General features: G+C 36.6%; 1 protein-coding gene across 1 annotated transcript in view; it reads left to right on the plus strand.

The window, feature by feature from the left end:
• The first annotated feature begins 242 nt into the window (after positions 1 to 242).
• The window catches only part of LOC132124937 (fatty acyl-CoA hydrolase precursor, medium chain-like), a 32,366-nt gene continuing 7,055 nt past the window's right edge, over positions 243 to 25,553 (plus strand). Inside the window, exon 1 of the mRNA XM_059536103.1 lies at positions 243 to 394. Within this exon, the coding sequence (XP_059392086.1) occupies positions 319 to 394 (76 nt within the window). The 5' untranslated portion in view covers positions 243 to 318. The remainder of the gene's footprint in view (positions 395 to 25,553) is intronic.

Raw genomic sequence — 25,553 nt, forward strand, 5'->3', positions numbered from 1 at the left:
CATGACTGTATGTTTATAAAGTAAATCTGAAACAATCAAAAAAGGATAAAATAATTACAAACATGAATCGCGTTCCAAGTCTCAATTAAACGTTCCATCGCATTTGAGAACGTTTTAACTGACAATATGGAGTTGCGCTGCATTTGGCTATAACCTTGAGCAAAGTTAACTGAATAATTTTTAACCGGGATTTACTGAATCTGGCAACCACAGTCCCATAGCAAAGTTCAAAGTGTGCCCAGATTGCGCAGTTGAGTTGAGAGTGTGCAGATCGCTTGTGAACGCTCATACTGCTGTGGGACTGAACACGGCCTGACGATGAGAGGCTCTTTCGTGCTTTCACTCTGCGTCCTGATCCAGCTGAGTCTACAAAACACAGTGAAAGCAGAGGATGGTAAGGAGCGCGTTTACATGCACAACAGTAGGCTACGCCAAGTTTTGAGGTCTGGTACAAATTATGACATACAAAAATAAATAGGCTATAGGCTCATATGGATTAATCATTAAAAGATCGCTATTTAAACACATGCAATATCTTATTGCTATAACGATTATTCTCTATAGCCTATATTAAACATTTTACATCACAATCACATCGGAATATTTAAAGCTGATTTCGCGCAGCCGCTGATCCAGAGAGAGCATGTAAGATTAGCGCGGTTAAGTTGGTTTTGTTTTCGATATTCGTGACACATTCAGCGGTAAACGCCAATAACTCCAAAACGAATTGCCCTAAAAAAATCTAAACAGTGTGACCGCCAAAAGGGCAAAGCTGATCATGTTTCACAGCCTTCTTTTTCTATATTTTCCCTCGATATAATAAGCACGGCCCCGTGCAAGCCGTCGCAATGTGCAGAAAGCCGGGAGAGAACGCTCTCAGCAGAGCCCTCAGTTAGGGACCGTGGGGAAAGTGCAAACTTTCTTCGTTTTTTTGCTATAGCTCAGTAGGCGGTGTTTTTGTAATAGTTGTTTAGTTAAAGGGCTTATAGACATGATAACAGTGTCAATCAATAGTGGGGAACCGTGGACGTTTTTCACAACCTCTTTTTTGCCCCTACTGGTAGAAAGGGGAATTGCATGTCCAAATTTAACCTTCTTTTTGTAATAACTTTCTACAGCAGGGAGACAGAGACATGAAACTACTGTCAATCAATAGAGGGAGAAAGTGGAAATTTTTCACAACCTTTAATTTGACCCCAAGTGGCTGATTAGGGAACTGCATGTCCAAAATTAACCTTCTTTTTGTAATAACTTTCTACAGCAGTGAGACAGAGACATGAAACCAGTGTCAATCAATAGAGGGGGACAGTGGACATTTTTCACAACCTTTCTTTTTACCCTTACTGGTAGAAAAGGGAATTGCATGTCCAAATTTAACCTTCTTTTTGTAATATCTTTCTACAGCAGGGAGACAGAGACATGAAACCACTGTCAATCAATACAGGGAGAGAGTGGACATTTTTCACAACCTTTCATTTTACCCCAAGTGGCTGATTAGGGAACTGCATGTCCAAAATTAACCTTCTTTTTGTAATAACTTTCTACAGCAGTGAGACAGAGACATGAAACCAGTGTCAATCAATAGTGAGGGACAGTGGACATTTTTCACAACCTTTCCTTTTACCCCTACTGGTAGAAAAGGGAATTCCATGTCCAAAATTAACCTTATTTTTGTAATAACGTTCTACAGCAGTGAGACAGAGACATGAAACCAGTGTCAATCAATAGAGGGGGACAGTGGACATTTTTCACAACCTTTCTTTTTACCCTTACTGGTAGAAAAGGGAATTGCATGTCCAAATTTAACCTTCTTTTTGTAATATCTTTCTACAGCAGGGAGACAGAGACATGAAACCACTGTCAATCAATACAGGGAGAGAGTGGACATTTTTCACAACCTTTCATTTTACCCCAAGTGGCTGATTAGGGAACTGCATGTCCAAAATTAACCTTCTTTTTGTAATATCTTTCTACAGCAGGGACACAGAGACATGAAACCACTGTCAATCAATACAGGGAGAGAGTGGACATTTTTCACAACCTTTAATTTTACCCCTAGTGGCTGATTAGGGAATTGCATGTCCAAAATTAACTGCCTTTTTGTAATAACTTTCTTAAGCAGGGAGACAGAGACATGAAACCAGTGCGAATCAGTAGAGAGAGAGAGAGTGGAAATTTTTCACTTCATTTCATTTTACCCCAAGTGGCTGATTAGGGAATTGCATGTCCAAAATATCCTTTTTGTAATAACTTTCTACAGTAGGGAGACAGAGACATGAATCCAGAGTCAAATCAGTGGAGAGAGAGAGTGGACATTTTTCACAACCTTTTTACCCCTACTGGTAGAAAAGGGAATTGAGTGTCCAAAATTAACCTTATTTTTGTAATAACGTTCTCCAGCAGGGACACAGAGACATGAAACCAGTTCAAATCAATAGAGGGACAGAGTGGACCTTTTTCACAACCTTTCTTTTTACCCCTACTGGTAGAAAAGGGAATTGCATGTCCAAAATTAACCTTCTTTTTGTAATAACGTTCTACAGCAGGGACACAGAGACATGAAACCAGTTCAAATCAATAGAGGGAGAGAGAGGACATTTTTCACAACCTTTCTTTTTACCCCTACTGGTAGAAAAGGGAATTGGATGTCCAAAATTAACATTCTTTTTGTAATAACTTTCTACAGCAGTGAGACAGAGACATGAAACCTGTGTCAATCAATAAAGGGGGACAGTAGACATTTTTCACAACCTTGCTTTTTGTCCCTACTGGTAGAAAAGGGAATTGCATGTCCAAATTTAACTTTCTTTTTGTAATAACTTTCTACAGCAGGGAGACAGAGACATGAAACCAGTGTCTATCAATAGAGGGAGACAGTGGACATTTTTCACAACCTTTCATTTTACCCAAGTGGCTGATTAGGGAACTGCATGTCCAAAATTAACCTTCTTTTTGTAATAACTTTCTACAGCAGTGAGACAGAGACATGAAACCAGTGTCAATCAATAGTGAGGGACAGTGGACATTTTTCACAACCTTTCCTTTTACCCCTACTGGTAGAAAAGGGAATTCCATGTCCAAAATTAACCTTATTTTTGTAATAACGTTCTACAGCAGTGAGACAGAGACATGAAACCAGTGTCAATCAATAGAGGGGGACAGTGGACATTTTTCACAACCTTTCTTTTTACCCCTACTGGTAGAAAAGGGAATTGCATGTCCAAATTTAACCTTCTTTTTGTAATATCTTTCTACAGCAGGGAGACAGAGACATGAAACCACTGTCAATCAATACAGGGAGAGAGTGGACATTTTTCACAACCTTTCATTTTACCCCAAGTGGCTGATTAGGGAACTGCATGTCCAAAATTAACCTTCTTTTTGTAATATCTTTCTACAGCAGGGACACAGAGACATGAAACCACTGTCAATCAATACAGGGAGAGAGTGGACATTTTTCACAACCTTTAATTTTACCCCTAGTGGCTGATTAGGGAATTGCATGTCCAAAATTAACTGCCTTTTTGTAATAACTTTCTTAAGCAGGGAGACAGAGACATGAAACCAGTGCGAATCAGTAGAGAGAGAGAGAGTGGAAATTTTTCACTTCATTTCATTTTACCCCAAGTGGCTGATTAGGGAATTGCATGTCCAAAATATCCTTTTTGTAATAACTTTCTACAGCAGGGAGACAAAGACATGAATCCAGAGTCAAATCAGTGGAGAGAGAGAGTGGACATTTTTCACAACCTTTTTACCCCTACTGGTAGAAAAGGGAATTGAGTGTCCAAAATTAACCTTATTTTTGTAATAACGTTCTCCAGCAGGGACACAGAGACATGAAACCAGTTCAAATCAATAGAGGGACAGAGTGGACCTTTTTCACAACCTTTCTTTTTACCCCTACTGGTAGAAAAGGGAATTGCATGTCCAAAATTAACCTTCTTTTTGTAATAACGTTCTACAGCAGGGACACAGAGACATGAAACCAGTTCAAATCAATAGAGGGAGAGAGAGGACATTTTTCACAACCTTTCTTTTTACCCCTACTGGTAGAAAAGGGAATTGGATGTCCAAAATTAACATTCTTTTTGTAATAACTTTCTACAGCAGTGAGACAGAGACATGAAACCTGTGTCAATCAATAAAGGGGGACAGTAGACATTTTTCACAACCTTGCTTTTTGTCCCTACTGGTAGAAAAGGGAATTGCATGTCCAAATTTAACTTTCTTTTTGTAATAACTTTCTACAGCAGGGAGACAGAGACATGAAACCAGTGTCTATCAATAGAGGGAGACAGTGGACATTTTTCACAACCTTTCATTTTACCCAAGTGGCTGATTAGGGAACTGCATGTCCAAAATTAACCTTCTTTTTGTAATAACTTTCTACAGCAGTGAGACAGAGACATGAAACCAGTGTCAATCAATAGAGGGGGAAAGTGGACATTTTTCACAACCTTTCCTTTTACCCCTACTGGTAGAACCCCTACTGGTAGAAAAGGGAATTGCATGTCCAAATGTAACCTTCTTTTTGTAATAACTTTCTACAGCAGGGAGACAGAGACATGAAACCAGTGTCAATCAATAGAGGGGGACAGTGGACATTTTTCACAATATTTCATTTTACCCCAAGTGACTGATTAGGGAACTGCATGTCCAAAATTAACCTTCTTTCTGTAATAACTTTCTACAGCAGGGAGACAGAGACATGAAACCAGTGTTTATCAATAGAGGGAGACAGTGGACATTTTTCACAACCTTTCATTTTACCCCTACTGGTAGAAAAGGGAATTGGATGTCCAAAATTAACCTTCTTTTTGTAATCACTTTCTACAGCAGGGAGACAGAGACATGAAACCAGTGTCAATCAATAGAGGGGGACAGTGGACATTTTTCACAACCTTTCTTTTTACCCCTACTGGTAGGAAAGAAAAATGACTTTTCTTCAACAGTTTTGTTTCAACATACCGGTTGATCAAAACATACTTTAACATTACGACAGAAATTTGTATTTAGTTTTATTCATTTACTTTTAGTAGTTTTTTTATTTTTTTTGCAACACAACATTATTTGTATTTATTTATTATCTATAATACATTTATTTTATTAATTAATTTATTTATTATTATTTATTATATATATATATATATATATATATATATATATATATATATATATATATACATTACTCTTTTTTCTATTTTATTAAAAGGTTTTTAGAAGTAAATCAATAACTATTAACATTTTACAATATCTAAAGTCTAACACATATAAAAGCTAAAAGCTATTGAATAAAAACCAAAAAAGAGCTTAATTGGAGAAAAACAGGTGTTTGGCAGTAACATTAAAGTTACACACAGATTTTAAGATTTTGAAATCATGTGCCTCAAACTTATGGGACATATCTAATCAAAATGTAGCTATGTAAGAGAAAGGGACACATTAATATTTCCTGTTCATAAATGTAGGGGTGTAGTTAAAATCAATCTCGGCCAATACAGCAAAACATTTGCAAATTTACAAATAAAATATGAAAGATAAACACACACACACACACACACACACACACACACACATATATATATATATATATATATATATATATATATATTCGAACATCACTATTTAAAAAAAAAAAATCCAAAATTTGTTTTTAAAATAAAAAATTATTTAACATTTAAAAATTATTTTATAACATGACATTTAGAGGTTACGGTTCGGGGCAGCCACCAGCCATTGGAAAGTACCCAAAACATTATAATTATGATACAGTTTTAAGTTTACTGATATTTTACATTTTATGGGGGGTTTAAATAAATAACACAAGGATCTTGGTAAATATCTAATGTTTGAATACTTAAATGCATTTTTCAATTGTTTTTTGGTTTTGGGACATTACTTGGCACCAATTCTGTGCTGCTCATATTCATATCAGACATTTTAGTTGACAGATGAAGGCTGTGATACTGTAGTTGTTCACTAGATGGATTCTAGAAGATACAATGACCAACAAATACATAAATTATGTTAGTATGTACTGTAAGTATAGTATTATTACTGCACTACTAGATCATTAAAATAATTTAAATAATGTTTTTACATAATTACAAGTTTTGGTAGTATTTTAAAAATAGGTCTAATTTGTTAACACTATTTAATGCATTACTATACATTAACTGAATATGAACAATATATATTTTTGGAGCATTTATCAATCTTTTAATGTTTTAATGTTACTTGATTTATTTTTTTTCATGTTGATCCATGGTACATTAACTGATGTTAACAGATACACAACTGAAAGTTAATAATGTATTTTTAGTATGTAATTATAGAATTAATACTATAAAACATATTGTTCAAGTTAACATGCACAGTTAAGTACTGTTAACATATTAAAGGAACATTCCACTTTTTTGGAAATGGGCTCATTCTCAAACTCCCAGTTCATACCATTTTTGAATCCATTCAGCCGATCTCAGGTTTTGAGACCAGCAGAATGGCATTCAGAAATGACCAAAGAGTATGGATATTTTTCCTATTTAAAACTTTCCTCTTTTGTAGTTATATTGTGTACTAAGACCGGTGGAAAATGTCAAGTTGTGATTTTCTAGGCCGATATGATTAAAAACTATACTCATTCCGGTGTAATAATCAGGGAATGGTGCAGCCATAACATGAGCGCAGCAGTCGCAGTGATATCACTGCAGTAAAACACAACTTATTAACTCTGGGGGAGTTGGAGAATGAGCATATTTCCAAAAAAAGGGGAGTGTTCCTTTAAACCTTATTGCAAACCATTATTAAAGGTTTATATTTTGTTGTCTGTGTGCATGGTGTTTAACCATTTCATTGCTGTAACCCCGTAACCTGCTGTAAACCAGACTGCCAAACGGTTAAAATCAATGCATGCACACCTCTTTCCCAATGACACTAGAGGATGGTGGTTGCACTAGTGACTTGGGCTCGTCATTGCAGCTTGAAGCATTTTGTACTTTAATTTAGTAATGGCATTTTCCACCAGGGAGATGTAAAAGCAGTGTCAGTTAATAGAGGCGGACAGTGATCAACTTACACAACCTCACATTTAATCCTTACTGTTGCACAAGGTAGTTGCATTTACAAATTGTACCTTATTTACATCCTGACAATTACGAAATTTATGTAATGCAGAATTATCCTGTTAATACTGTAAACTAATTTGAAACGACAACAGCCAACAGTACAATAGCCTTTTTGACTGAACTGGTATTTATGCACTGATCAAAAATTTATACTGATTTTAAAATTTACTGATTTTAACATTTATAAGGAGCTGATCAAAACAAAAACAACAACAAAAAAACATTCAAGAGTAAACAATATATTTTAACACCTACACTTGTAAAGTACTTTTTACTTATAGAAAACACACAATCACTTTCTCGTCTTCCATTTTTGTACCTCTTTTTAATTCATTCCGAGACAGACAGAGTGGTACCATTTTTTACAGTTGCTGCACTGAATCTAGTGGAAATAATAATTGTCACAAGTAAACTTAATTTTTAATTATATTGAACATATGTTACGTTCGGGAAACCAGGGAAACACAGGAGACGAGAGATCCAAACGCACTGTGAGTTTAATGGGTAATCCAAATTCAGAATCCAAAAAGCAGGGGTCAAAACCAAAAATCCATCCAAACAAACAAACAGGAATAGGAATAGGAACAGGAATAGAACTTGAAACTCGGAAGGCGAGGAAACTGGGTGACGGAAAGAAAGGACTCCATGAAAACAAACAGAAACAGACCGGTTAATATAGGCAGGGTAATGACTATCAAGTGAAGACACCTGAGTGCAATTAACAGGAGTGCAATTACTGTGATGAAGGGACAAGGCTTTGTGGGAATTGTAGTGCCTGCGGTGAGGTGCCTATGGGGAAGTGAGACCACTAGTGGAGACTCAGGGAAACAGAGACCAGACAGCGTAACAACATATTAAGTTAAAAATAAACTGTAATTCATTCTTTTATTACTCCATTATTAAGATGTAATTTCAGCTTAAAATCATCAAATTGAAATAGAGACAATTGAACAAACAGTAAAAATAATAAAACCTTTTGATCTGTATTGACCTAATACAAAATACTACTTAATATTTGATGTAAAGTCATTTCTGTATTAACTGCATACTAATTATCGGCATAATAATTATCTATTTAGTTGAAATAATTTAACATTTCAGCTCTACAGATTGTATAATACCTCATCTTCATGGGGAAGTTGTGGCCTAGTCCCAACTGCTCCCCGGGCGCTGCAGCATAAATGGCTGCCCACTGATCCGGTGTGTGTTCATGGTGTGTGCACTTTGGATGGGTTAAATGCAGAGCACAAATTCTGAGTATGGGTCACCATACTTGGCTGAATGTCATGTCACTTCACTAATTACTAATTTCTCAATGAAGGAGCCATGCTTCCAACTGGACACTCTTTTCCACACAGGGAGCAATGCTGTTTGGGGTTAAATACTGAAAATACAATATCACAAATCAAAGTTTTATTTTAACCATTTGGTCAGACAGACAGACAGACCGACCAGTGTATCGACAAACAGATAGACAGACAGACATACACTAACCTGAAGGATTATTAGGAACACCATACTAATACTGTGTTTGACCCCCTTTCGCCTTCAGAACTGCCTTAATTCTATGTTGCATTGATTCAATAAGGTGCTGAAAGCATTCTTTAGAAATGTTGGCCCATATTGATAGGATAGCATCTTAGAGATTTGTGGGATGCACATACAGGGCACGAAGCTCCCGTTCCACCACATCCCAAAGATGCTCTATTAGGTTGAGATCTGGAGACTTTGGGGCCATTTTAGTACAGTGAACTCATTGTCATGTTCAAGAAACCAATTTGAAATGATTTGAGCTTTGTGACATTGTGCATTATCCTGCTGGAAGTAACCAGCAGTGGATGGGTACATGGTGGTCATAAAGGGTGGACATGGTCAGAAACAATGCTCAGGTAGGTCGTGGCATTTAAACGATGCCCAATTGGCACTAAGGGGCCTAAAGTGTGCCAAGAAAACATCCCCCACACCATTACACCAACACCACCAGCCTGCACAGTGGTAACAAGGCATGATGGATCCATGTTCTCATTCTGTTTATGCCAAATTCTGACTCTACCATCTAAATAAATCTAAATACCATCATAAATATAAAATAGGTACATATAACAGTGTTCTTTATAAGTGGATAGCATGTTCTATCCACTAAATCAGAAAGATGTATTTTAATGTTGTCTCATAACATTTTTTTTCAGGTACCTTTATTTGTAATTGCATAGACATAAAACCATACATTGTTGACAAGGATTGTGCTATATGTAGTGAAGTGAAGTAAAGCAACATGATGGTGAAGTATAATAATAACAAATACTTGGAATTTGTGGAGTTTATCCCATCCACATGCACCTGGCATATACTTTGTATATTTACACAAAACTGCTGTCATTGTGTCAACAGTGTATGGTTTATGTCTATCCTTTATGTTTTTGTAAGCATAATGAACTCTTAACTCTACTTATCACAATTTGTTAGTTTGGACTTAGTCTGTCTTTCATACTTTGTCATCTGACCTATATTTTGTCTCACATTTTGATTACATAAGTTCACCTGTGGTGTTGCTAATTATTTCATTTGTTCTGTCTAGTTACGTTCTTGTCCTTTTAGTTTGACTTTGTCGGGTAATGTTTTTGACCTCATGACTGCTATCTGTGGATACCCTTTTCCTATGTCATGTGGAATAAATACCTTCTGAATCTTCTCCTATGTGCACCTTTTTCTACAACCTAGCTTCAGTGTGAAACTACAAAATATAAGGTTCTTTAAAAGTTTAAGTATCTTAAGAACTACCATCACCATGTTTCAAGTGAAAACACTTTATTAGTAATATGTAGTAACCAAACCACAATTAAATAAAATAACTATTCACTCATGCAAATTAAATACATGTAATTAATTAAAATAATTAGTAACACTATATTTCAGGGTCTATTAACCAGTTGCTTATAAGTATGCATATTTATAGAATATTAGCCATTTATTAGTAGTAAGCACATATTAAAAGAGGTGTAAAATACTTGAGTCATTTTACTTGATTACTGTACTTAAGGATTATTTTGGGGGATTTGTACTTTACTCAAATACATTTTAAACTGACTACTTGTACTTTTACTCGTTTACATTTCTGTGGAAAAAAACAGTGCTTTTTACTCCTTACAATTTTATTTAATCTTGACAAGTACATTATATTTTTATTTTATCTTATGCACATTAAATATGGTAAACAGAAAGTCAAACGTGTGTGCCTGACGTGGGAACTAATAATCATTGTTGTCATGCATCAAACACACACATTTCTACTTTAATTATTACTTTTGTCAGGTAAATGTCTGGCTTCAAAAGTTCACCATCAAATCTGAGGGAGCATATTGAGGTAGCAAAGTTGCGTTTCCCCCACAAAAAAAGTTTATTCCTTATTTGTTCTGTTTTGATAGAGCCATTAGCTGAATGCACAAAATAGTGCAAATAAAATCTGTGATGAGAATTTAAATACTATTAATATTTTTGTGGGATTTTTTTCTCATTAATCTAATTAGTCACAAATAACAATTTATCAATATTTGCTAGGAAAAACTACTGTATAAATGCCCAAAATAAAAATTGTAAAGATTAATTGTCCTTTTAGACAGTGACGCTGAATAGACAACACAAATAAAGTGGACTTTAAAAATTTTGTATGTATTAATTCTATGACTCTCCTCATTAATTGAACACATTCTTGTTTTCTGTTTGGAATATATTTCTAGCCTCTCTATCACATCTTGCTCTTCTGTCACAGTCTTGTGTCTTTCTGTCACTGTTTTCTGTGAGTGTTGTGTTTGTTTGGTGCCATGTGCTCTCTCCTGTCTTTTTTTGACCCCACCCATCTTGTTACCTCATTATTGTTTAGTTGCTCCACCTGTGTTTCTCAATTGCTCCCGGACTCATTACCTTCACTCTGCACAGCTGTTTCATCCACTCACACACTTACACACACACCTGGTGCCCATTGTCAGTGAGTATATATTCTCCACTCTCACACCACTCTGTCAGGCTGTATTAATTGTGTAATGTAAATTGTGATTTGTAAGTGTTCCTGGATACTCGTGTTTTTGCATCTTGGCTGCGTCTGCTCTTGTCTCCGTGATTTGTTTCTGTTTTGTTTTGCCTTGTTGGCCTTTTAGTTCTCATTTATTAAAAAGTAATTTCTTCCCTGCACTTGGACCCAGACCCTGTTCTATCCACTGCTCCGTTTCTACCACGCCCTGACATCTTCAAAGGGATAGTTCACCCATAAATGAAAATTCTATCACCATTTACTGACCTCTGTCATCCCAGATTTTTATGACTTTCTTTCTTCACATGAAAACAAGCAAAAAAATTGTATTTTTATTTTGAACATGCAATTCTCTAATCAGCCACTGAAAGGTTAAAATGAAAGGTTGTGAAAAATGTCCACTCTCTCCCTCTATTGATTGACAGTGGTTTCATGTCTCTATCTTCCTGCTGTAGAAAGTTACTACAAAAATAATTCTTCAGGACATCTGAACTCCATTGTGAAGCCTCAGAATATAATGCACGAGTCATACGAAAAAATATCCATTCTCTCTCTATATAGATTGACAGTGGTTTCATGTCTCTGTGTCCCTGCTGTAGAAAGTTATTACAAAGAGAATGTTAATTTTGGACATACAATTCCTTTTTATACCAGTAGGGTTAAAAAGAAAGGTTGTGAAAAATGTCCACTGTCCCCCTCTATAGATTGACACTGGTTTCATGTCTCTGTCTCCCTGCTTAAGAAAGTTATTACAAAAAGAAGGTTAATTTTGGACATGCAATTCCCTTTCCTACCAGTAGGGGTAAAATGAAAGGTTGTGAAAAATGTCCACTGTCCCCCTCTATAGATTGACACTGGTTTCATGTCTCTGTCTCCCTGCTTAAAAAAAGTTATTACAAAAAGAAGGTTAATTTTTGTACATGCAATTCCCTTTCCTACCAGTGGGGGTAAAAAGAAAGGTTATGAAAAATGTCCACTCTCTCCCTCTATTGATTGACAGTGGTTTCATGTCTCTGTCTCCCTGCTGTAGAAAGTTATTACAAAAAGAAAGTTAAATTTGGACATGCAATTCTATTTTCTACCAGTAAGGGTAAAAAAAAGGTTGTGAAAAATGTCCACTGTCCCCCTCTATTGATTCACACTGGTTTCATGTCTCTGTCTCACTGCTATAAAAAGTTATTACAAAAAGGAAGTTAATTTTGGACATGCAATTCCCTTTTCTACCAGTAGGGGCAAAAAGCAAGGTTGTGAAAAATGTCCACTGGTCCCCTTTATTGATTGACACAGGTTTCATGTCTCTGTCTCACTGCTGTAGAAAGTTATTACAAAATGAAGGTTAAATTGGACATGCAATTCCCTTTTTTACCAGTAGGGGTAAAAAGAAAGGTTGTGAAAAATGTCCACTGTCCCCCACTATTGATTGACACTGGTTTCATGTATCTGTCTCTTTGCTGTAGAAAGTAATTACAAAATGAAGGTTAATTTTGGAAATGCAGTTCCCTAATCAGCCACTTGGGGTAAAATGAAAGGTAGTGAAAAATGTCCACTGTCTCCCTCTATTGATAGACACTGGTTTCATGTCTCTGTCTCCCTGCTGTAGAAAGTTATTACAAAAAGAAGGTTAATTTTGGACATCCAATTTCCTTTTCTACCAGTAGGGGTAAAAAGAAAGGTTGTGAAAAATGTCCACTCTCTCCTTCTATTGATTGACAGTGGTTTCATGTCTCTGTCTCCCTGTTGTAGAAAGTTATTACAAAAAGAAAGTTAAATTTGGACATGCAATTCTATTTTCTACCAGTAAGGGTAAAAAAAAAAGGTTGTGAAAAATGTCCACTGTCCCCCTCTATTGATTTACACTGGTTTCATGTCTCTGTCTCACTGCTATAGAAAGTTATTACAAAAAGGAAGTTAATTTTGGACATGCAATTCCCTTTTCTACCAGTAGGGGCAAAAAGCAAGGTTGTGAAAAATATCCACTGTCCCCCTCTATTGATTGACACTGGTTTCATGTCTCTGTCTCCCTGCTGTAGAAAGTTATTACAAAAAGAAGGTTAATTTTGGAAATCCAATTCCCTTTTCTACCAGTAGGGGTAAAAAGAAAGGTTGTGAAAAATGTCCACTCTCTCGTTCTATTGATTGACTGTGGTTTCATGTCTCTGTCTCCCTGCTGTAGAAAGTTATTACAAAAAGAAGGTTAATTTTGGACATGCAATTTCCTAGTCAGCTACTTGGGGTAAAATGAAAGGATCTGAAAAATATCCGCTCTCTCCTTCTATTGATTGACACTGGTTTAATGTGTCTATCTTCCTGCTGTAGAAAGTTATTACAAAAAGGAGGTTAATTTTGGACAGGCAATTCCCTTTCCTAGCAGTAGGGGTAAAAAGAAAGATTGTGAAAAATGTCCACTGTCCCCCTCTATTGATTGACACTGGTTTCATGTCTCTGTCTCCCTGCTGTAGAAAGTTATTACAAAAAGGAGGTTAATTTTGGACATGCAATTCCCTTTTCTACCAGTAGGGGTAAAAAGAAAGGTTGTGAAAAATGTCCACTGTCCCCCACTATTGATTGACACTGGTTTCATGTATCTGTCTCTTTGCAGTAGAAAGTAATTACAAAATGAAGGTTAATTTTGGAAATGCAGTTCCCTAATCAGCCACTTGGGGTAAAATGAAAGGTAGTGAAAAATGTCCACTGTCTCCCTCTATTGATAGACATTGGTTTCATGTCTCTGTCTCCCTGCTGTAGAAAGTGATTACAAAAAGAAGGTTAATTTTGGACATCCAATTCCCTTTTCTACCAGTAGGGGTAAAAAGAAAGGTTGAGAAAAATGTCCACTCTCTCCTTCTATTGATTGACAGTGGTTTCATGTCTCTGTCTCCCTGCTGTAGAAAGTTATTACAAAAAGAAAGTTAATTTTGGACATGCAGTTCCTTTTTATACCAGTAGGGTTAAAAAGAAAGGTTGTGAAAAATGTCCACTGTCCCCCTCTATAGATTGACACTGGTTTCATGTCTCTGTCTCCCTGCTTAAGAAAGTTATTACAAAAAGAAGGTTAATTTTGGACATGCAATTCCCTTTCCTACCAGTAGGGGTAAAATGAAAGGTTGTGAAAAATGTCCACTGTCCCCCTCTATAGATTGACACTGGTTTCATGTCTCTGTCTCCCTGCTTAAAAAAAGTTATTACAAAAAGAAGGTTAATTTTTGTACATGCAATTCCCTTTCCTACCAGTGGGGGTAAAAAGAAAGGTTATGAAAAATGTCCACTCTCTCCCTCTATTGATTGACAGTGGTTTCATGTCTCTGTCTCCCTGCTGTAGAAAGTTATTACAAAAAGAAAGTTAAATTTGGACATGCAATTCTATTTTCTACCAGTAAGGGTAAAAAAAAGGTTGTGAAAAATGTCCACTGTCCCCCTCTATTGATTCACACTGGTTTCATGTCTCTGTCTCACTGCTATAAAAAGTTATTACAAAAAGGAAGTTAATTTTGGACATGCAATTCCCTTTTCTACCAGTAGGGGCAAAAAGCAAGGTTGTGAAAAATGTCCACTGGTCCCCTTTATTGATTGACACAGGTTTCATGTCTCTGTCTCACTGCTGTAGAAAGTTATTACAAAATGAAGGTTAAATTGGACATGCAATTCCCTTTTTTACCAGTAGGGGTAAAAAGAAAGGTTGTGAAAAATGTCCACTGTCCCCCACTATTGATTGACACTGGTTTCATGTATCTGTCTCTTTGCTGTAGAAAGTAATTACAAAATGAAGGTTAATTTTGGAAATGCAGTTCCCTAATCAGCCACTTGGGGTAAAATGAAAGGTAGTGAAAAATGTCCACTGTCTCCCTCTATTGATAGACACTGGTTTCATGTCTCTGTCTCCCTGCTGTAGAAAGTTATTACAAAAAGAAGGTTAATTTTGGACATCCAATTTCCTTTTCTACCAGTAGGGGTAAAAAGAAAGGTTGTGAAAAATGTCCACTCTCTCCTTCTATTGATTGACAGTGGTTTCATGTCTCTGTCTCCCTGTTGTAGAAAGTTATTACAAAAAGAAAGTTAAATTTGGACATGCAATTCTATTTTCTACCAGTAAGGGTAAAAAAAAAGGTTGTGAAAAATGTCCACTGTCCCCCTCTATTGATTTACACTGGTTTCATGTCTCTGTCTCACTGCTATAGAAAGTTATTACAAAAAGGAAGTTAATTTTGGACATGCAATTCCCTTTTCTACCAGTAGGGGCAAAAAGCAAGGTTGTGAAAAATATCCACTGTCCCCCTCTATTGATTGACACTGGTTTCATGTCTCTGTCTCCCTGCTGTAGAAAGTTATTACAAAAAGAAGGTTAATTTTGGACATCCAATTCCCTTTTCTACCAGTAGGGGTAAAAAGAAAGGTTGTGAAAAATGTCCACTCTCTCGTTCTATTGATTGACTGTGGTTTCATGTCTCTGTCTCCCTGCTGTAGAAAGTTATTACAAAAAGAAGGTTAATTTTGGACATGCAATTTCCTAGTCAGCTACTTGGGGTAAAATGAAAGGATCTGAAAAATATCCGCTCTCTCCTTCTATTGATTGACACTGGTTTAATGTGTCTATCTTCCTGCTGTAGAAAGTTATTACAAAAAGGAGGTTAATTTTGGACAGGCAATTCCCTTTCCTAGCAGTAGGGGTAAAAAGAAAGATTATGAAAAATGTCCACTGTCCCCCTCTATTGATTGACACTGGTTTCATGTCTCTGTCTCCCTGCTGTAGAAAGTTATTACAAAAAGGAGGTTAATTTTGGACATGCAATTCCCTTTTCTACCAGTAGGGGTAAAAAGAAAGGTTGTGAAAAATGTCCACTGTCCCCCACTATTGATTGACACTGGTTTCATGTATCTGTCTCTTTGCAGTAGAAAGTAATTACAAAATGAAGGTTAATTTTGGAAATGCAGTTCCCTAATCAGCCACTTGGGGTAAAATGAAAGGTAGTGAAAAATGTCCACGGTCTCCCTCTATTGATAGACATTGGTTTCATGTCTCTGTCTCCCTGCTGTAGAAAGTGATTACAAAAAGAAGGTTAATTTTGGACATCCAATTCCCTTTTCTACCAGTAGGGGTAAAAAGAAAGGTTGAGAAAAATGTCCACTCTCTCCTTCTATTGATTGACAGTGGTTTCATGTCTCTGTCTCCCTGCTGTAGAAAGTTATTACAAAAAGAAAGTTAATTTTGGACATGCAGTTCCCTTTTCTACCAGCAGGGGTAAAAAGAAAGGTTGTGAAAAATGTCCACTGTCCCCCACTATTGATTGAAACTGGTTTCATGTATCTCTCTCTTTGCTGTAGAAAGTTATTACAAAACGAAGGTTAATTTTGGACATGCAATTCCCTTATCAGCCACTTGGGGTAAAATCAAAGGATGTGAAAAATATCAACTCTCTCCTTCTATTGATTGACACTGGTTTCATGTGGCTGTCTTCCTGCTGTAGAAAGTTATTACAAAAAGAAGTTTAATTTTGGACATGCAATTCCTTTTCCTAGCAGTAGGGGTAAAAAGAAAGGTTGTGAAAAATGTCCACTCTCTCCCTCTATTGATTGAAACTGGTTTCATGTCTCTGTCTCACTGTTGCAGAAAGTTATTACAAAAAGAAGGTTAATTTTGGACATGCAATTGCCTAATCAGCCACTTGGGGTAAAATGATAGGATGTGAAAAATATCCACTCTCTCCTTCTATTGATTGACACTGGTTTAATGTGTCTATCTTCCTGCTGTAGAAAGTTATTGCAAAAAGGGTGTTAATTTTGGACATGCAATTCCCTTTCCTAGCAGTAGGGATAAAAAGAAAGGTTGTGAAAAATGTCCACTGTCCCCCTCTATAGATTGACACTGGTTTCATGTCCCTGTCTCCCTGCTGTAGAAAGTTATTACAAAAAGGAGGATAATTTTGGACATGCAATTCCCTTATCAGCCACCTGGGGTAAAATGAAAGGTTGTGAAAAATGTCCACTGTCTCCCTCTATTGATTTACACTGGTTTCATGTCTCTGTCTCACTGCTATAGAAAGTTATTACAAAAAGGAAGTTAATTTTGGACATGCAATTCCCTTTTCTACCAGTAGGGGCAAAAAGCAAGGTTGTGAAAAATATCCACTGGTCCCCTTTATTGATTGACACAGGTTTCATGTCTCTGTCTCACTGCTGTAGAAAGTTATTACAAAACGAAGGTTAAATTGGACATGCGATTCCCTTTTTTACCAGTAGGGGTAAAAAGAAAGGTTGTGAAAAATGTCCACTGTCCCCCTCTATTGATTGACACTGGTTTCATGTCTCTGTCTCCCTGCTGTAGAAAGTTATTACAAAAAGAAGGTTAATTTTGGACATCCAATTCTCTTTTCTACCAGTAGGGGTAAAAAGAAAGGTTGTGAAAAATGTCCACTCTCTCGTTCTATTGATTGACCGTGGTTTCATGTCTCTGTCTCCCTGCTGTAGAAAGTTATTACAAAAAGAAGGTTAATTTTGGACATGCAATTTCCTAGTCAGCTACTTGGGGTAAAATCAAAAAAGGATCTGAAAAATATCCGCTCTCTCCTTCTATTGATTGACACTGGTTTAATGTGTCTATCTTCCTGCTGTAGAAAGTTATTACAAAAAGGAGGTTAATTTTGGACATGCAATTCCCTTTCCTAGCAGTAGGGGTAAAAAGAAAGATTGTGAAAAATGTCCACTGTCCCCCTCTATTGATTGACACTGGTTTCATGTCTCTGTCTCCCTGCTGTAGAAAGTTATTACAAAAAGGAGGTTAATTTTGGACATGCAATTCCCTTTTCTACCAGTAGGGGTAAAAAGAAAGGTTGTGAAAAATGTCCACTGTCCCCCACTATTGATTGACACTGGTTTCATGTATCTGTCTCTTTGCAGTAGAAAGTAATTACAAAATGAAGGTTAATTTTGGAAATGCAGTTCCCTAATCAGCCACTTGGGGTAAAATGAAAGGTAGTGAAAAATGTCCACTGTCTCCCTCTATTGATAGACATTGGTTTCATGTCTCTGTCTCCCTGCTGTAGAAAGTGATTACAAAAAGAAGGTTAATTTTGGACATCCAATTCCCTTTTCTACCAGTAGGGGTAAAAAGAAAGGTTGAGAAAAATGTCCACTCTCTCCTTCTATTGATTGACAGTGGTTTCATGTCTCTGTCTCCCTGCTGTAGAAAGTTATTACAAAAAGAAAGTTAAATTTGGACATGCAATTCTATTTTCTACCAGTAAGGGTAAAAAAAAGGTTGTGAAAAATGTCCACTGTCCCCCTCTATTGATTCACACTGGTTTCATGTCTCTGTCTCCCTGCTATAGAAAGTTATTACAAAAAGGAAGTTAATTTTGGACATGCAATTCCCTTTTCTACCAGTAGGGGAAAAAAGCAAGGTTGTGAAAAATGCCCACTGGTCCCCTTTATTGATTGACACAGGTTTCATGTCTCTGTCTCACTGCTGTAGAAAGTTATTACAAAACGAAGGTTAAATTGGACATGCGATTCACTTTTTTACCAGTAGGGGTAAAAAGAAAGGTTGTGAAAAATGTCCACTGTCCCCCTCTATTGATTGACACTGGTTTCATGTCTCTGTCTCCCTGCTGTAGAAAGTTATTACAAAAAGAAGGTTAATTTTGCACATCCAATTCCCTTTTCTACCAGTAGGGGTAAAAAGAAAGGTTGTGAAAAATGTCCACTCTCTCGTTCTATTGATTGACAGTGGTTTCATGTCTCTGTCTCCCTGCTGTAGAAAGTTATTACAAAAAGAAAGTTAATTTTGGACATGCAGTTCCCTTTTCTACCAGCAGGGGTAAAAAGAAAGGTTGTGAAAAATGTCCACTGTCCCCCACTATTGATTGACACTGGTTTCATGTATCTCTCTCTTTGCTGTAGAAAGTTATTACAAAACGAAGGTTAATTTTGGACATGCAATTCCCTTATCAGCCACTTGGGGTAAAATCAAAGGATGTGAAAAATATCAACTCTCTCCTTCTATTGATTGACACTGGTTTCATGTGGCTGTCTTCCTGCTGTAGAAAGTTATTACAAAAAGAAGTTTAATTTTGGACATGCAATTCCTTTTCCTAGCAGTAGGGGTAAAAAGAAAGGTTGTGAAAAATGTCCACTCTCTCCCTCTATTGATTGAAACTGGTTTCATGTCTCTGTCTCCCTGCTGTAGAAAGTTATTACAAAAAGAAGGTTAATTTTGGACATGCAATTCCCTAATCAGCCACTTGGGGTAAAATGATAGGATGTGAAAAATATCCACTCTCTCCTTCTATTGATTGACACTGGTTTAATGTGTCTATCTTCCTGCTGTAGAAAGTTATTGCAAAAAGGGTGTTAATTTTGGACATGCAATTCCCTTTCCTAGCAGTAGGGATAAAAAGAAAGGTTGTGAAAAATGTCCACTGTCCCCCTCTATAGATTGACACTGGTTTCATGTCTCTGTCTCCCTGCTGTAGAAAGTTATTACAAAAAGGAGGATAATTTTGGACATGCAATTCCCTTATCAGCCACCTGGGGTAAAATGAAAGGTTGTGAAAAATGTCAACTCTCCCCCTCTACTGATTGACACTTGTTTCATGTCTCTGTCTCCCTGCTGTAGAAAGTTGTTACAAAAAGGATATTTTTAACATGCAATTCCCTAATCAGCTACTAGGGGTAAAATGAAAGGTTGTGAAAAATGTCCACTCTTTCCCTCTATTGATTGACACTGGTTTCATGTCTCTGTGTCCCTGCTGTAGAAAGTTATTCCAAAAAGAAGGTTAATTTAGGACATGCAATTCCCTTTTCTACCAGTAGGGGTAAAAATAAAGGTTGTGAAAAACGTCCACTGTCCCACTCTATTGATTGACACTGGTTTCAGGTCTCTGTCTCACTTCTTTAGAAAGTTATTACAAAACGAAGCTTAATTTTGGACATGCAATTCCCTAATCAGCCACTTGGGGTAAAATGAAAGGAAGTGAAAAATGTCCACTCTCTCCTTCTATTGATTCACACTGGTTTCATGTCTCTATCTTCCTGCTGTAGAAATTTATTACAAAAAGAATGTTAATTTTGGACATGCAATTCCCTTTTCTACCAGTAGGAGTAAAAAGAAAGGTTGTGAAAAATGTCCACTGTCCCCTTTATTGATTGCCACAGGTCTCATGTCTCTATCTTCCTGCTGAAGAAAGTTACTACAAAAAGAAGGTTTTTCTACCAGTAGGGGTAAAAAGAAAGGTTTTGAAAAATGTCCCCTCTCTCCCTCTATTGATTCACACTGGTTTCATGTCTTTGTGTCACTGCTGTAGAAAGTAATTACAAAAAGAAGCTTCATTTTGGACATGCAATTCACTAATCAGCCACTTGGGGTAAAATGAAAGGATGTGAAAAATGTCCACTCTCTCCCTCTATTGAGTGATACTGGTTTCATCTCTATATCTTCCTGCCGAAGAAAGTTATTACAAAAATAATGTTATTTTTGGACATGCAATTCCTTATTCAGCCACTTGGGGTAAAGAAAGAAAATTGTGAAAAATGTCCACTCTCTCCCTCTATTGATTGACACTGGTTTCATGTTTCTGTGTCCCTGCTGTAGAAAGTTATTACAAAGAGAAGGTTAATTTTGGACATGCAATTCCCTAATCAGCCACTTGGGGTAAAATGAAAGTATGTGAAAAATATGCACTCTCTCCCTCTATTGATTGACACTGGTTTCATGTCTCTATCTTCCTGCTGTAGAAAGTTATTACAAAAAGAAGGTTAATTTTGGACATGCAATTCCCTTTTCTACCAGTAGTGGTAAAAAGAAAGGTTGTTAAAAATGTCCACTGTCCCCCACTATTGATTGACACTGGTTTCATGTCTAAATGCCCTTTAACTAAAAAGCTATTACAAAAACACATACTGAGCTATAGCAAAAAACGAAGAAAGTTTGCACTTTCCCCACGGTCCCTAACTGAAGACTCTGCTGAGAGCGTTCTCTCCCGGCTTTCTGCACATTGCGACGGCTTGTACGGGGCCGTGCTTATTATATCGAGGGAAAATATAGTAAAAGAAGGATGTGAAACATGATCAACTTTGCCCTTTTGGCGGTCACACTGCTCAGATTTTTTTAGGGCAATTCGTTTTGGAGTTATTGGCGTTTACCGCTGAATGTGTTACGAATATCGAAAACAAAACCAACTTGACCCCGCTGTAAGATTTATGTTTGAAACATATTCACTAAGTCTGCTAAAGTAGGTTACACTTCTGTGTTGAAAACATTAAATAGGCCTACTATAGTATCGAAATAATTGGGATAAAAGTTTAGGCTATAGTGAGAAACTGACCGTTGGAACTTAGGAACGCTTCAAATAAAGATTCTAGTGATTGTTAAAAAATCATTTGATGTCTGATTCACGCAATCAAGAGATTCGTTCAAAAACGATCGAATCATGTTCATTCATTTATTTACTATCTATCTATCTATCTATCTATCTATCTATCTATCTATCTATCTATCTATCTATCTCTCTCTCTCTCTCTCTCTCTCTCTCTCTCTCTCTATATATATATATATATATATATATATAATTGTTTTCAGAATCTTGTGAGAACGGTGATCTCTATTCTAAAAATCAGTTATCCAGAGACATAGCTTAATAAATAATATAGCATCTAACAGCCTACTGTTTCTAATAGCCTATTAAAATGTAGACTACGATGTAAAATGTACAGTCTTACAGGTCTACACTTACAGTCTTACATTTATAATGCATTATAATGCCCCTTCTCATCCAGTGTGCGAACCCCATCACCCCAACCCCGCCCCTTTCTTCTGGTATGTTCAGCGATCCGTGGGTGTGTCGACTGTTTTGCTTAAACACACCGTTAAAGACGTGTATATGACACATCGGTTAGGTTTGATCAATGTCTTAATGTATTGGCTATGCATATGTAAAATGGGCATAATGCATGCATAAAAATAAAATGTAACAAATAAAATAAAATAAATAAAAATTAAATATAGAACATTATAAAATAGTTTCAGATGGAGTAGGCCTATAGCATATATATATATATTAATCACGATTAATCACGATTAGCCTACTCCTTTGACAGCACTAATTTAAATATATATGTATATATATATATATATATATATATATATATATATATATATATATATATATATATAAATATATATATATATATATATATAATTTAAATTAGTGCTGTCAAAGGAGTAGGCTAATCGTGATTAATCGCATAAAAGTTTAAAAGTTAAATAAAAATAAAAGTTTTCGTTTCAATAATATGCGTGTGAACAACTGTATTTGTATTAACTAATGTAAACAAAGCTTAATAAATACTGTAAAATATGCTTTTATTTGTGAACTGATGTTCAGCTGTTTGTTTTAATAGTCAACTTAATTTTGGGTCATCGTCATAAAACCTCTGTAAACACACCTACAGACATGAAGATCTATCTTTCATTTCATCACGCTGAATGCTCACTAAAAACATGACGCAGTCGTCACATTTTCAGACCATTTCAATCTTTATCTAAGGTGGTATCTAAGGGGGAGAGTTGTATATACTTACATTATAATTAGTTAATTATCATCATTTTCTTAATTCAGACTGAAAGCTCACATGAAAACAAGAGGAGGGATTTATCGCAGGAACCAATCACATCCAGTTATTGGTTGATCATTGTCAAAGTCAATGGACCGAAGGGAGGCAAGCCTCCGCTGTAACTTTACCTGTGGCTATCGCTGTAGGACAGTGTTACTTTATAAAAACTAGTGACTTTTAGACTTTTAATATCATATTTAGTCATATTTGGGCTGTTTTAATTTTGTAATATTGATTATTTTCTGATCCAATTTTGAGGAGAGGATATGCTGCCTCCCTTGCCTCCTCGGAGGAAATGACCCTGATTTGAGTGTATGTATATTAGTGATGTCAAACGATTAATTGTGATTAATCGCATCTAAAATAAAAATAAATGTTTACAAATTGTTTTCGAAATATATAGTGTATGGTCAGGGGCGCATTGATGCACTGGCTTTAAAGTTTCCATTTTTCGTGCTTTTTTGAAGCTTTGATTGTGTTTACAGTGTGCAATATAACATGTGTTCATGTTTCGCGTGTAAAAAAACACAGTATTTTTCACACAATACACCTATCTGTATACCGCTGTTTTCACTGTCATAAAAACGGGCTGATGACTTCCTTGTTCTATAAAGTCCCTCCTTCAGAAATACGTAACGAGTTCTGATTGTGCCACGGTTCCTGTGTTGTGTTTCGACAGCAACTTAGAGCAGGTTGACCTCCTGGAAACGCGATTGGGCTAGTTTTGGACTAGTTTTGAGAAGCAAGTGGGCAGGATTTGTTTTGAAAACTGCTGGAGATGTACTTGTAATCACAGGAGCTTTTTTACTGACGAGATGCGCATGAAAATCGCATTCGATTTTTTTGCACAGCCCTACCATCTAGTTAACAAAGCTAAACAGCGTTGCCCTTTGTATAATAAGTTACAGAAACTGTTAAACGCACCAACTTAAATAATAAAATACACTTACCGGTTGTGGTCCATAAACAACGCCTTCTCCAGACAAAGAGGGAACTGCTCCATCTTTCAAGAATAATCTTTGTGCGAATCCGGCATTAAACTGATTGAGATTGAGGAAGCTGTCCTCAGCAAAATGTGCTGCACATAGTTTTACATGTGGATTATAATTTTCGGGAACCGAGTTAAACATAAATTGTAACCATTGATCTCTAAGTACTGAGTCACTGGGAAGGCCAAACAAAGATGATTGGACTCCGAGATGAAAATAACAGCGTTTCGACGACATGGCGACAAACACAAACGCAACTCTTCCTTCTCCGTGGGAGCTCAACAAGACCACGCCCCCTTTTTTGTGTATTCATGTTGGCGGAGGTTAGTCAAAAAACTTTTTAGTGACGTCATTACTGCAGGATCTAGAGGGATGTAGTCCAAACGGGTCATTCGTTGTAGGCGAATTCTGTTAAATAAAATATCTTGCTTGGCATTGAACATTGAGCTTTAGAATTTTACAGACATTATTTATACTCTAACAACAACATTACACACTAACTAAAGTTTAAAACATGGGATCACGAAGAACGGGACCTTTAAGGGGCTGAAGCCCAGGGGCCTACAGTTGGGAGGGGCCTACTGCTGCTGGGAAATTATATTTTTCAAACAAACTTACACACTCATTTTCAGTGACGCCCTGCTTGAATGGTTCAGTTTAGGTTTCCCCCAAACAGTTTGTATAGTTGGTATGTTCCACCGATATACTGTGAGCGGAATGCACAATATGCTAGTAAAGAAGCCTAGAATGAGCGCTATTCTATGGTATTGTCTCTATGGTAACGTGCTAGAGTCCTGAATTCCAACCCGGGCCATCGTGACTGTCAAGAGCATCTCAACAGTGTTTAGTGTTCAGCAGCAGCAGTTGCATGTGGTGCGTGTCATCAGAGCAGCTGAAGAGTTCTGCATTCAAATGCAGCAATAGGCTAACGCTTGCTGCAAATCATCAGCAGAAGTATTTATCATAAATGTGTCAGAGGGAAGCAGTAAGGAGATATTTAAATTATTTACCAATAAATAGTGTTTTCTGAGTTGGTGTCGCAAGGATGAAGTTCACTTTTCACATCTTCATTAGACGCGCCTTTAGAGAGTTTTTATTTTATTTCGTTAAGTAGTAATTTAAAGCTTTATATAAATATATTTATCATATCTGTGAGGCATTTATTTGCTGAGTTTCAGTTCATTTTTGTGAAGTGCTCCTGTTCAAGAAGAGATGGCAGAAAGTGCACAATGTTTGTGTCTTTATTTTATAAAAGCACAATGTTTAGTTGATATTGTGAGTGCACACAAATACAACTAGACCCTTTTCCCTTATGAATGATGTATAACCTTTATGAGGAAAAATTATGGTATATCCATTAAAAAAAAAACCTGCAAGGGATTGTGCTGGCGCCTCCATGTCCTGCAAAGCGCGTTTTAGCTTCCACTCTCCACACAATGTCTGAATGTCTGCTGAGGAAAGTGATATCTTTGTGGTACTATCCTTTCATCTGTTAAGAGTGATTTCCAATGACAACGCTGCTCAGTGCATTTGTTGGCTGCATCTTACAAGCTGTTGAAAGTAAAAATAATTTCCTTCCCTTACCAAAAAGTAGTATACTTCAAGTTTATTTTATTAAGTATACTTAAGTAAAGTTCAAGTATATTTTTAAGTATACTTCATGGAACAAGTATACAAATATCAGTGTTCTAGTAGTATACTGTCACGCTGTCTGGTCTCTGTTTCCCTGGGTGTCCACTAGTGGTCTCACTTCCCCATAGGCACCTCACCGCAGGCACTACAATTCCCACAAAGCCTTGTCCCTTC

The sequence above is a fragment of the Carassius carassius genome, chromosome 43 (assembly GCF_963082965.1).
Source record: "Carassius carassius chromosome 43, fCarCar2.1, whole genome shotgun sequence".
NCBI lineage: Eukaryota > Metazoa > Chordata > Actinopteri > Cypriniformes > Cyprinidae > Carassius > Carassius carassius.